The sequence below is a fragment of the Panthera leo genome, chromosome D4 (genome assembly GCF_018350215.1).
Source record: "Panthera leo isolate Ple1 chromosome D4, P.leo_Ple1_pat1.1, whole genome shotgun sequence".
NCBI classification, from domain to species: Eukaryota; Metazoa; Chordata; class Mammalia; order Carnivora; family Felidae; genus Panthera; species Panthera leo.
In genome coordinates, this window is record NC_056691.1 from 55,404,014 (window position 1) to 55,416,773 (window position 12,760).

Genomic DNA, 12,760 nt, shown 5'->3' on the forward strand with positions numbered 1-12,760 from the left:
CTGCCTATTTCTTTCACAATGCTAACATAATTTGAAATTATTCTACAAGTTATTAATTTATAAATTATTTAGTTTTTAATTTCCTCTACTAGATAATGCACTTCATGAGGGTGGGGACCATGTTCGTCTTTTTCACCATTTACTTCCAGCACTTAAAGCAATGCCTAAGAGAGGACGCATTAAAACACATGAAAGGCTCCTGGGTAGCTCAGTGGGTTTAGGGTCCCACTCTTGATTTCAGCTCAGGTCATGATTCCAGGGTCATGGGATCCAGCCCCGGGTCAGCTCCATGCTGGTAAGATCCTCTCTCTCCCTCTGTTTCTCTCCCCCACTAGCACACTCTCTCTCTAAAATAAAATTTAAAAATCGTTTCTTGTCTTTTGGCTAAGATCAAGTGTAAAAAAGCAAACAGAAAAACCCACATGTGAATTAATCTATTTCATGTTTTCTTTACAAATGCAGCTGCTTCACACTTAAATGTTATGTTCTATTTAGTAATGCAACAACAAAACAAACTCCACACGCTCATTTAAAATTCTGTTACTTTCGGACCCCCTGAGTGTCTCAGTCCGTTGAGCATCCGAGCATCCAACTTAGGCTCAGGTCATGAGTTTTGAGCCCCGCAACTGGCTCTGTGCTGATAGCTCAGAGCCTGAAGCCTGCTTCAGATTCTGTCTGTCTCTCAAAAATAAACATTAAAAAAAATTTTTTTAATGCTGTTACTTTACAAATTATCAGCGCCTCCATACTTTCCCCTTTATGTTCAGTATCCATCTGTATTTGTTTTATTGTCATCTGCCGGTTCAAGTCCTTTACCATTTCTAACACATGGTTTTTATATCGCTTTTTGGCTTAGAAGTTATCTAACTTCTTTGTAAGAGTTCTCTGTATATTAGCCTTGTTATCGTTTGTTTTGCACGTTATTTTCCCCCACATTCCCTTGCGACTACTTAGCAGGGTTTCGTTTTTTAACTTCAAACCTGAACTACTCTAGGTAAGAAGGTGACGTTTGAGTTGACTCCAGCAGGCCATGTGAAGTTGGTTGGGTGCCAGGGCAACAGAGCATGGTAGCAAGAGAGCACCGCGAATCTCAAAAAGAAAAACAATGACTACGCAAATTCCTGCACGCTCCCACACCCAGCGCGAGCTTTACCACCTACAGCCAGTACTGTAGGCCGGCGCCTGGCGCTTATGTCTGACGTCACCGACGTACCGCACAGTTCACTCAGGCAGCGCAACCTCCGTGGCTGTCCACCGCGCGCGCAGAGGCGACTAGTCTTGCGGCGCCGGAAGTCGAGGGCACGTGACCGGGTGACAGCCCTCTCTAGGTTGCAGGGCTCGCTTTAGGTGTTGCGGCACGGGATGGCGGAGGCGCCTCCTGTCTCAGGTACTGTCCCGGCCCGCGCGGGACTGGGCCCCTCTCAGGGAGCGGAAATTGGGTCAGTGACGAGTCCTAGGGGCCCGGCCATTCATATCGCGAGAGTGGCGCGTACTAGGGCTGGGGATAGTGGCTCGGAAGGGCCAAGCCACGCGCGTCGTGGGTATCGAGACCTTGCCCGTTCACCACTGGTCTGTGAAGTCCCCGCAGCTGGGTCTCCAGGGAGAGCGGGTTTGTCCCAGCGCCAAGCGAATCGATGTGGGCGTCCCGCCTTCAGCCCGGCCCTACTGGGGCAGAGGCCGCCCTGATCTCCAGAAGGCGGGCGGCGGCCCAGTCACCGCCAGTGACGATGGCGGGCTCTCCATGCGTAGCGGGTTGGCGCTTCCTGGGGCAGCGGAGCGGGCTCGACCCGGACATCAGTGGTTTCCAATCTCAGACTGCTACAGACTCGCAATGTGACTGAGTCTCCGTTTCCTCATCTATCAGTTGGGAGTGAATATGTTAATTCCTGTGAAGGCTCCCGCCCTGTACTGTACCTGTTCCGTAATTGTTAGCTCGCTTCTCCTGGAGTTAGCTCTGTGTGTAAAACACCCTCATTTGGCTGTAAATGTAACATCCATTTCCATTTCCTTCAAGGTGTACTTTAGGTCTTTGTTGTCCAAACTTTACATCGCGACTCAGTGCACACGTGTAAATACAAAAGCGAACCAAAAGTTTCAGAAAGTAATGTTTTTCCTTACTGTCTGCAGTACGCTCTATTTTCTGTTTCATTTGAAAAAAATACCTGTCACACCCACTACAATGGTTTGATTTCAGGACCCACTCTTAATGAAAAACAGGACAGCAATTTGCAGCATGTGGTTTGTAGTCTTAGTTCAAGACTCGCTGATTTGAGTGAGTCACTGCCACTTAACCAATGTTGGGGCACTAGGAAGAATATATATGTATTTGTGTACTGGGTGGCAGGTAAAATGTACTTGTTACTGTGGGTCTCGGTAAAAAAAAAAAAAAAAAAAAAAAAAATTGTGTTTTCCAAACCCTAGTCCTGATTTAGGTATTGAGTCATCTTAGGGGATAGGAACCTTCTTAGGCTGGTGTTTTGTCATTCTCCCACACGTTTTTTTCCCCCCAGATCCTCAACTGAATCCATTGATCTTCCCATCCTCAGGCTCACTTCTGGCCCATTTCTACACCTGTCAGTGTTTGAGGCCAGAATGGGTGGGATTTGTTGTGAGTTACAGTTTTGGCCTCCTGTATTGTGCCCCAGGTTACAACCTCCTCCCCATCTACTGTGGCAAAGTCCCCTAGTCCAAAGAACTATCCCATGTTCTTATTTTAGCATCATCTCTAGCCCACACCCCCATCTCCACTCAGTGTTTAGTTCTCTTGCCCACTTCTGTCCTCAAATAGCAGAGCAGTTCAGGGATATATTTCTGCCATGGGCAGACTCTCCAATGTCTGTTTTGTTTCTGGACTTCATAATCTATTGGATTTCCCCTTACTCTTCTCCACTCATCTGCTGGACACTTAACTATTCTGCTATGTTATCTTGAATGTAGTGTACCACTTGTATCCTCTTTACCAAGTAACTTCTAGCTACTTAAAATACTAAGAAAAAAAAGGGGTAGTGTCTCAGTTCTTTGTGTCTTGGGTGCAGTTTACTGATTCATGTGCCCTTTTCCCCTTCCTCCTGTCTCTTAAGGGTCTCTCTGAGGACATTACCTACTACCTCATGTCTAATGGAACACATACTGTATATGAATAGGTGCTGCCCTATCTAGACTCTGTAGTTGCATCAACTCCTTACAGCTTAACATGGAACACCTTCCTCCCATCCTTTACCAAGCTATTCTGCACAACTTTACTGGCTTCTTTTGCCCCTCTCCCACTTTGTTTCTTCAAGAAGGAGAGGACTATACAACACCCATTTGGTCTAATCTTCCCATTCTTACCTTTATGTTTTCTCTTATGTTTGTGAAACATCTCCTTCACCACCTTATGAATTTGTCTAATCCCCTTTTTGTTTTGTAAGGCCTTCCACCCCACCCCCAGAATTGCCTGTGTGAAAGCCATCAGGACAAATCCTGGATTGAGTGAAAGGTTACGCTATGACCTTTATGATCTCATTCAGTTCTTGAGTATGTGATTCTATGGTATCCACTGCCCAAACTCTGACAGTGTAGTGTAAGAGTGTGGTCTCTAGGGCCATATAGCCAGGGGTGGAATCTTGAGTCTGCTTTGGAACACATCTGTGGTCTTTGACAAGTAACTTTTTCAGTCTCAGTTTTCTCATCAGAAATGTAAGAATTAAATGAGTCAACAGATACAAAGTGCTTAGAATAGTGCCTGGTGCATGTTAATTACCTAATAAATGTTAGGGTTTATTATTAAACCTGAAACCCACAGGCTCAGTACTGTACCCATTTGTGGTCAGGTCTGTGTTTTTTTTTTTTAATTTTTTTTTTTTTAACGTTTATTTATTTTTGAGACAGAGAGAGACAGAGCATGAACGGGGGAGGGTCAGAGAGAGGGAGACACAGAATCCAAAACAGGCTCCAGGCTCTGAGTTGTCAGCACAGAGCCTGACGCGGGGCTTGAACTCACGGACCGTGAGATCATGACCTGAGCCGAAGTCGGCCGCTCAACCGACTGAGCCACCCAGGCGCCCCAAGGTCTGTGTATTTTAGATAGTCGGTAGCCCTAACAGCAACAATAAAGCACTATTTTAATCACTGTATGTATGTTACTAACTTGCTTTATTCTTCATAGCAACTCTTGGATGTAGGGATTATTAGTGTCTCCATTCCTTATAAAAAAAATTAGGATTAAGTTACTTGCATACAGACATAAGTGATGGGCAAGTACATAAACCCATGTCTTCCAGGCTTTGTTGATTCATAGTACAGTTGACTCTTGAACTATGTGGGGGTTAGGGATGGCAACCCCCCTGCGCAGTGGAAAATCCACATATAACTTATGACTCCCCGGAAACTTAACTACTATCAGCCTACTGTTGACCAGAAACCTTACCAATGACATAAACATTTGATTAACACAGATTTTACATGATATATGTATTATATACTTACATACTCTTGCAATAAAGTAAAGAAAATGTTATGAAAAAAATGAGGAAGAGAAAATACATCTACAGTACTGTACTGTAAACAATTCATGTATAAGTGGACTTCTGTAGTTCAAAGCTGTGTTGTTCAAGGGTCGGCTGTATGATCTATAAGCTACACATCATTCTGGCTTTTTAATTTTTTTTAATGTTTATTTTTGAGAGAGAGACAGAGTGTGAGCAGGGGAGGGGCAGAGAGAGAGGGAGACACAGAATATGAAGCAGGCTCCAGGCTCTGAGCAGTCAGCACAGAGCCCAATGCTGGGCTCAAACCCACAAACCGTGAGATCATGACCTGAGCTGATGTTGGATGCTCAACCAACTAAGCCACCCAGGCGCCCCTCATTCTGGCTTTTCTACTAACTAGTTTTGTATCTTTAGGCAAATCATTTAGTCTTTGGGCTTCAGGGACAAAGAAGCATCTTGAGGGAAAAAAATGAGTGGGTTGAAGAGGTATATGCTTAATTTTTGAGACTCAGATTCTGGACCATATCATAAAGGTTATGTATGGAAAACCTAAAATACATTCCTGGAGGGAACAGATGGGAACTAATGTACTCACTGTGTTAAGTACTATCAATATGAAATTTTGATTAAATTTCACAATTACTCTTTGAAATAGTATTGTCATCTTTCGTCATGGGTGAGGAAATGAAGGCTAAAAGCAGTATCCCTAAGCTCATACCATCATCTGGAGGACCATACTTCAAACTGATTTTGGCTGACTCCAAAGCCTGTTTGCTTGATATTATACAATGCTGTCTTAGAGTTTTGAAAGACCACATGGAACCTGCTGTTTGATTCTCACCCCTGAACTGTATGCTGACCTGAAATTTTTTATAAAACAAATGCAGGTATAAATCATGCCTATCAGGGTGCCTGACTGGCTCAGTTGGCTCAGCATGCAACTCTTGATCTTGGGGTTGTGAGTTCAAGCTCCACATAAAGCAGAGAACTTACATTAAAAATAATAATAATAACAATAAAAATAATAATACTAGGGATGCCTGGGTGGCTCATTCAGTTAAGCATCTGACTTTTGATTTCAGTCATGATCTCACAGTTGTGAGATCGAACCCCATGTCTGTGGGATCTGCTTAAGATTCTCTCTCTCCCTCTGCCTCTCCCCTGCTTGTTCCTGCTCTCTCTCTCTCTTGCTCTTGCTCTTTCCCTCTCTCTCAAAAAATAATAATAATAATAATGCCTGATCACTCAGATGAGCGGTTTTACTTAGCAGTTCTTTTTTTTTTTTTTTTTTTTTTTAATGTTTACTTATTTTTTGAGAGAGAAAGAGAGCATGAGCAGGGAAGGGGCAGAGAGAGAGGGAGACACAGAATCCGAAGCAGGCTCCAGGCTGTCAGCACAGAGCCCAACTTGGGGCTCAAACCCACGAACCGCGAGATCATGACCTGAGCCAAAGTCAGAGGCTTAACTGACTGAGCCACCCACGTGCCCCGTTTACTTAGCAATTCTTAACAGTGGCTATTGGTGAAGCTACTGGTCATGGAATGGTCAGTCTTCCACAAGCACCTTGAACCTATCACAGTCACAGGAAAAGTAGGCCTTAATAAGGGCCTGTTTTATATAGTCCTTAGGAAAATAACTTTTAGATATGGCCTAGGGACTTCTGGGTTTCATGGGTGACAATTAATTTCTTTACTGGCGTGTCTATTTTTTTATGTCCTAGGTACTTTTAAATTCAATACGGATGCTGCTGAGTTCATTCCTCAGGAGAGAAAAAATTCTGGTCTAAATTGTGGGAGTCAAAGGAGACTAGATTCTAATAGGATTGGTAGAAGAAATTACAGTTCACCACCTCCTTGTCACCTTTCCAGGCAAGTCTCTTATGATGATATCTCTGGTATTCATCAGCACAGTTATCTTTTGGGAAGCAAACCTAAGAGTCAACAAACTTCTTTCCAGTCCTCTACTTCTAACAAATTACTCAAGAGCCATGGCCTTCAGAATCAACCTTGGCAGAAATTGAGGAGTGAAAAGCAACATATCAAGGTCAAGAAAGTACAGAATCTCACTGACCAGTCCTCAGATGCAGCTAGCTTAGAAAATGTGGCCAGGCCAGAGAGTGGGACAAACCCCAGAGAGCACAGCCCTTCTGAGAGTGAGAAGGAAATTGTCGGTGCAGATCCCAGAGGAGCAAAACCCAAAAAAGCAGCCCAATTTATATACAGCTATGGTAGAGGACCAAAAGTCAAGGGAAAACTCAAATGTGAGTGGGGTAACAGAATGACTACAAAATCTGAGGATGCTGGACCTGAAAATACCAAACCTGTGGGGGTTATCCACTCTGACTCTTTGGACACATCCTTCAGGAAAGGAGTATTGGATGGGTATGGGGCCAGACGCAGTGAGCAAAGAAGATACCCACAGAAAAGGCCTCCCTGGGAAGTGGAGGGGGCTAGGCCACGACCAGGTAGGAATCCACTAAAACAAGAGGGCCAACGACATACAAATGCCGGACCCAGAAACAACATGGCACCCATTCCAAAGGATAATCTTAATGAAAGGCCAGCAAAATCTGCCTGCGACGATGGGAATTTGGCAGTTGTCAACAAGTCTTCCAGAAGGATTGACCCAGAGAAATGCGCTGTAAGGAGGCAGGATCCTCAAGTAGCATCTTTCCCCCGAGGCAAACAGAACCACTTGCTAAAGAATGTGGAAACGCACACAGGTAAATCTACCTAGATAGTGGAAATGTTTTGTCTTGTTTTGTTTTGATAGATAATAAATTCATGCAATTTAGGAGCTAGAAAATATTAAAAGGTATACAGTGAGGGATGCCTGGGTAGCTCAGTCAAAGTGTCTGACTCTTGATTTCGGCTCAGGTCATGATCTCGGTTTGTGAGTTTGAGCCTTGCGTTGGACTCCAAACTAACAGTGCAGAGCCTGTTTGGGATTCTCTCTCTACCCCCATCTCTCTCTCTGCCCCTGTCCCCCACACTCTCAAAATAAACTTAAAAAAAAAAAAAAAAGGTATGAAATGAAACATCTGTTTCTATCTTTGTTCATCATCTGCCTGCCTGGGTCTTACCACCACTTGCTCCCCTCCCCAGTAAGTAACCACTTACTTAGTTTTTCTATATTATAAGCAAATACAAATACAGAACTTTTTTTCTCAACAAAGAATTCTAGTAAGGGATTTTTAAAATGCAGATGTGGGTCTTATAGATGTTTGGTTACAAGATTTTTTTTTTTTAATATAAAAGCACAGGTAAGGGATGGTAACATCTCCACTGCCTTTCCTTATTCCAGCCTGCATCGTCTCTTGTCTGCTCATCTGCAAAATGTCCTAACCATTCTTGCCATCTTCATTTTCTCTCTTTCAGTCCATCTCTTACACCAGCATCAGAGAATGATCTTTCTAAAATACATGTTGAACTGTGTCACTCCCCTGTTTATTTCTGTTCACTTGTTTTCACCACATGCAGATTCTGGCTTCTTCCTTACCCAGCCACCCCACCTTATGCTGCATCAGCCCCCCCCACCACATTGTATTCTCTGTACTCTATGTTGTTTCATCTTTCCCTACTGTTGTATATATGGCTCTCTTCTTCTAGAATGTCTGCCATTTGATTCACTAATGAATCCTTACTCTTTTTAAATTGCTCTTTTAAAAAATATTTATTTTTTTGAGAGTGAGAGAGTGCACACATTAGGGAGGGGGGTGCAAAAGGAGGGGAAGAGAGACTCCCAAGCAGGCTTCATGCTCAGTGCAAAGCCTGACACAGTGCTTGATCCCACGACCCTGGGATCATGACCTGAGCTGAAATCAAGAGTCGGATGCTCAACTGACTAAGCCACCCAGCACTCCTCTTACTCATTTTTTAATAGCTAGTTTAGCCACATGTCCAGGAAACCTTTCTTACTTCCACAGATGGCATTAATCTTCAATAGCCCTATGATGTCTTCCCCTTAAACATACACGTTTCCGTTATAGCAGTTAGCACTGGAAGCCATCATTGTTTATATGTCGATGCCCACCACTAATCTGTAAGCTTCCTGAAAGCAAAGACTGTTTTTTATATCCCTATTGCTTAACATAGCTCTTAGAACATAATAGGTATTCCACTCTGTTGGAAGGTTCTTCTTTATTTTGAACTAAAAACTTCTTTCCAGTAAATACTCTATCCCCTGGTTCAGGTTCTGTCCTCTGAAGCAACACAGCAACTAGTCTCTCTCACCAGTTTCCCACCTCCTCATTGCAAATCAGCTTTTTTGCAGTATTTGAAGACACCTCTCATTTTGCCTTGAGTGTGTATGTATTTCGTACAGGCTAAACAGTTTCGTTCTTGTAGCTGTCCTTGTGGACCTTTACCATCTGGACTCCCTCCAGTTTAATGTACGTAGCCCAGCCCAACACGTGAAGTCACCACCTACCCAGGACTGTTTTTACCCTGGCTTATAGTACTTCTAGTTCTCTTTTGCTCCCCTAGGCAGTCCTTCCTCTTGGGACCTCAACTTGTGTTATGAACAAAGGTAGCATTATACTAGAGTTGTCTTTGAATTCTTAAGGCTGGTTAATAGTTTCCTTTTGCTTCATAACAAATTATCACAAAAATGTAGTGGTTTGAGATAACACAAATTTATTATGTCACAGTTTCTTTGGGTCGGGAGTTTGTTTATCTGTTAGCCTAGTTCTCTACTCAGAGCCTCACAGGTCTAAAATTTGGCCAGGGAGAAACCTCATCTGAGGCATGGGGTTTTTCATGCTCACTGGTTTGGTAGGATTTAGTTCTTTATGGTTGTAGGGTGAGGTCCCCTATTCTCGTTGACTATTGGCTGAGGGTCACTCTCAGCTCTTAGAGGTCACCTGCAATTCCCTACCACATTGCCCTCTACACAACATGGCACTTATCTTCTTCGAGGTCTATAGGAAAACATCTGCTAGAGATTCTTCAGATCTCTCTGACTTCTTTCTCTGATCCCTAGACTCTTTTTAAAGTGTTCACCTGATTATATCAGGCCCACTGAGACTCAAGGGGAGGAGATTATATAGGGCATGCACACCTGTATGCATGTGGGAATCTTAGAGGCCATCTTAGCGTTTTGCCTAACAAATCTCTCTTGGCCTCACATCCCCACATATTCTTGAGAACACTTTATTCATATTTATAGAATAAATACTATGTACCAAGCACTGTTCTAGGTACTGGGAATACACTACTAGTGAGATTTACATTCTGGTAGGGAAGGCAGGCAGAGAGCACTTAAACCAATATTTAGTATGTCGGTTGTGGGTAAGTGCTAAAAAAGAAATATAAAGCAGTTTAAGAGGACAGAGTAAGGGGGGGGCGCTAGTTTAGATATGTTGGTTTGTTTGATGAGACAAGTACACCATGTGGCTTTCTGAAAAGTGTACCCAGCAGAGGAAGAAGCAAGTTTAGATTAGGGTGTGAACAACAGAGAAGCAGGCAGCAGAGGAGGTCAGAGAAATCACAGGGGCTGGATCATGTGAGGCCCTTGGATGTGGTTCTGATTAAGAAGATCAGAAGCAGCTGGAAGGTTTTGGGAAAAGGGATGACATGATCTTCCTAGCAGCTGTGTGGAGAATTGTCTGTAAGGAAGCAAGGGGATAAGTTAGGAGTTGTTGGAGCAATTGACGTAGTTGATGATGGAGACTTGGACTAGGGTGGTAGTGTTGGTAAAGGTAAGAGTGTTAGACTTTGGATGTATTTGGAAGATAAAACTGACAGGATTTGCAGAGAGACTAGATGTTTGCTCCAGGAGAATGAGAGGAGTCAAAGATGAAGCCAACACTTTTGTGTCTGAATCACATAAAAGAATAGAATTGCCAGGGCACCTGACTGGCTCATTCAGTGGAGTAAGTCACTCTTGATCTCTGGGTTGTAGGCTTTAGCCCCACCTTTGGTATAGAGATTACTTAAAAATAAAATCTTAAAAAAAAAAAAAAAAAAAACGAATAGAATTGCCATGTACTGGAGTATGAGCCTGGGAGAGGAAAGGGTGTTGTTTGTTTTCAAAACTTTTTAGTTTGAGATAATTTTAGATTTATAGAAAAGTTGCAAAATAGTACAGAGAATACCCATATATCTTTCACAGCTTTGTCTAATGTTAATATCTTACATAACCAACTCTGGTCCTTTGTCAAAACTAGGAAATTAACACTGGTACAGTAGTATAAACTAAACTGTAGACTTTATTTGGATTTCACCATTTTTTTCCACTAACATCCTTATTTTGTTCCAGGATCCAGTCCAGGATACCACATTGCATTTAGTCATCATGTCTCCTTAGTCTCCTTTTAGTCTTAGTCTTCTTGTTGGAAAAGTTTTCTTGGTCTTTCTTGTTGGAAAAGTTTGGATATGTTTTGTCCACTCCTCGTTCAGGAAAGATAGATAATTTGGTTAAGTAGGGAGTTAAGAATTCGAGCAGAGATCTGGACTGGAGATGTAAACTTGGGAACTTTCAGCATGGAGTCCTCTAACAGACTAAAGGAGGTCACCTAAAATGTGAGTGTAGTTAGAGAAGAAAAGTTTGAGGATGGAGCCTTCCTGTAACTCAGTGTTTAAAGGTTGGAAGGTAAGGACCCAGCAAAGGAGACAGAGAATAAGTAGCAATTGAACTAGGAAGTGAACCATGTTTTAAATGCCAAACTAAAAATGAAATTCAAGGAGGGAGTGATCAGTTGTGCCAAATGCTACTGATGGGTCCAGAAAGATGACAACTGCATATTGACTGGTGGATTTGGCACTGAGAGTTATTGGTCTTGATAAGAGCAGTTTTGGTGGAGTGGTGGATATAAAAACTTGATTGGAATGGAAAGAAAGGATTAAAGTCTCTATGGCTGCTTGCAAGTGGTCTTTGCTAACTCGCATTCTGTACTGAGAGAAACTAGCACTGCTTCTATTCTTCCAGGCTGTCTGTAGCCCTCATTCTGTGGTAGCAAGATCCCCTGTATCCTTAGTAAGTTTCTCCTCCGGCTCCTAATTAATCTGTGGCCTTCTGTAAGTTCACCACGTTTCCTTACGGCCTTTCAGTGCCTGCTGTATTTCCTTATCCCACTTGCCTTAGTTTCTGGAAGATGAGAGGAGTGTGCTCCTCCCTCAGTGTCATTTGTGAACCATTATTTTTCTACCTTTGTATCAAAATCCCTGCTCCTTTGAACTTAATGCTATATCACCTTTTGGCTACATCACCTTCCTGTCTCTTTATTGTTGTCATGTATTAGCCTCCAAATCTCCCAGCCCCAGCCCTCATTTATTAATGCCTCCAGCCTATATCTTTCCTCTTGCCCAATGGTTCTCAAAGTGTTGCAGAGCAGCAGTCCTCAGCAACGCCAGGGAGCTTGTTAGAAAAGCATATTCCTGTGCCTCACCTTAGACTTACCAAACAGAAGTTCTAGGAATAGGGCCCAGCAATCTTATTTTTTAACAAGCCTCCTGGTAACTCTGATTGGAGAACTACTGATTTACTATAAATCCTGCTGTTTGTCTGGGTGACTATAGTGATCATATGGATTATACCATCCTCATATTCTTTGATCTTCTCAACCACAGTGACCTTTGCCTTCATTATACTTCTACACCCGCTACTACTTTCTGACCATAACCTCCTGTCCTTCTGGTTCTCTCAGTCTCTTACACCCACTAACTGTATTGTCAGCCATCTATCCTTCTTTATTCCCTCTTCAGGCTGGGCCTTATTGTACTTTTGAAGTATTATCCTTCTGAGAAGGCATTTGGCAGAATCCCCACCCTGGATTGATGCTGCAGTCTACCTTTTCTGCTCCATCTGGATAACAGGATGCTGTTCCAGGAAATCATACAGTAGTACAGATTTGGTGCTGTGGAAGATTCTCTCACCTTCTCAGGGAAGTCTTCCTGATCATCCTGTTTAGATCTATAATATTCCCCCCACTACTAGCATTCCCCATCCCTTACTGGTTTATTTTTCTCCAAAGCACTTCCCACTGTTTGATGATGCTACTTCTTTTTCATTGTTTATCATATTCCCCTACTAGATAATAACTTCCTGAGAGCAGAAAAGTTTTGTCTGTTTTGTTCACTGTATATCCGTAGTGTTTAAACAATGCCTGGCACATAGTAGGTTCTCAGTAAATATTTTTGTTTAGTGATTTCTCCAACTTCAGTTGACTTTCCATACTGCCTATTTTCCCCTTATATGACCTTGGTCAGCTGTCCTTCCCATTTTCATCTAAGAGTACTCCCAAATCTTTTCCAGTCTTGTTCAGATCTTCCTGCCATTCATCTACCTCAGTC

At 42.8% G+C, this 12,760-nt stretch overlaps 1 protein-coding gene across 3 annotated transcripts in view; it reads left to right on the forward strand.

The window, feature by feature from the left end:
- Positions 1 to 1,292: 1,292 nt before the first annotated feature.
- Positions 1,293 to 12,760, forward strand: part of NFX1 (nuclear transcription factor, X-box binding 1) — a 73,609-nt gene continuing 62,141 nt past the window's right edge. For all 3 annotated transcript variants that reach the window (XM_042912011.1, XM_042912012.1, XM_042912013.1), the window contains exons 1-2: positions 1,293 to 1,387; positions 6,190 to 7,191. In XM_042912011.1, coding sequence (XP_042767945.1) covers positions 1,363 to 1,387; positions 6,190 to 7,191 — 1,027 coding nt within the window. In that variant the 5' untranslated portion in view covers positions 1,293 to 1,362. The remainder of the gene's footprint in view (positions 1,388 to 6,189; positions 7,192 to 12,760) is intronic.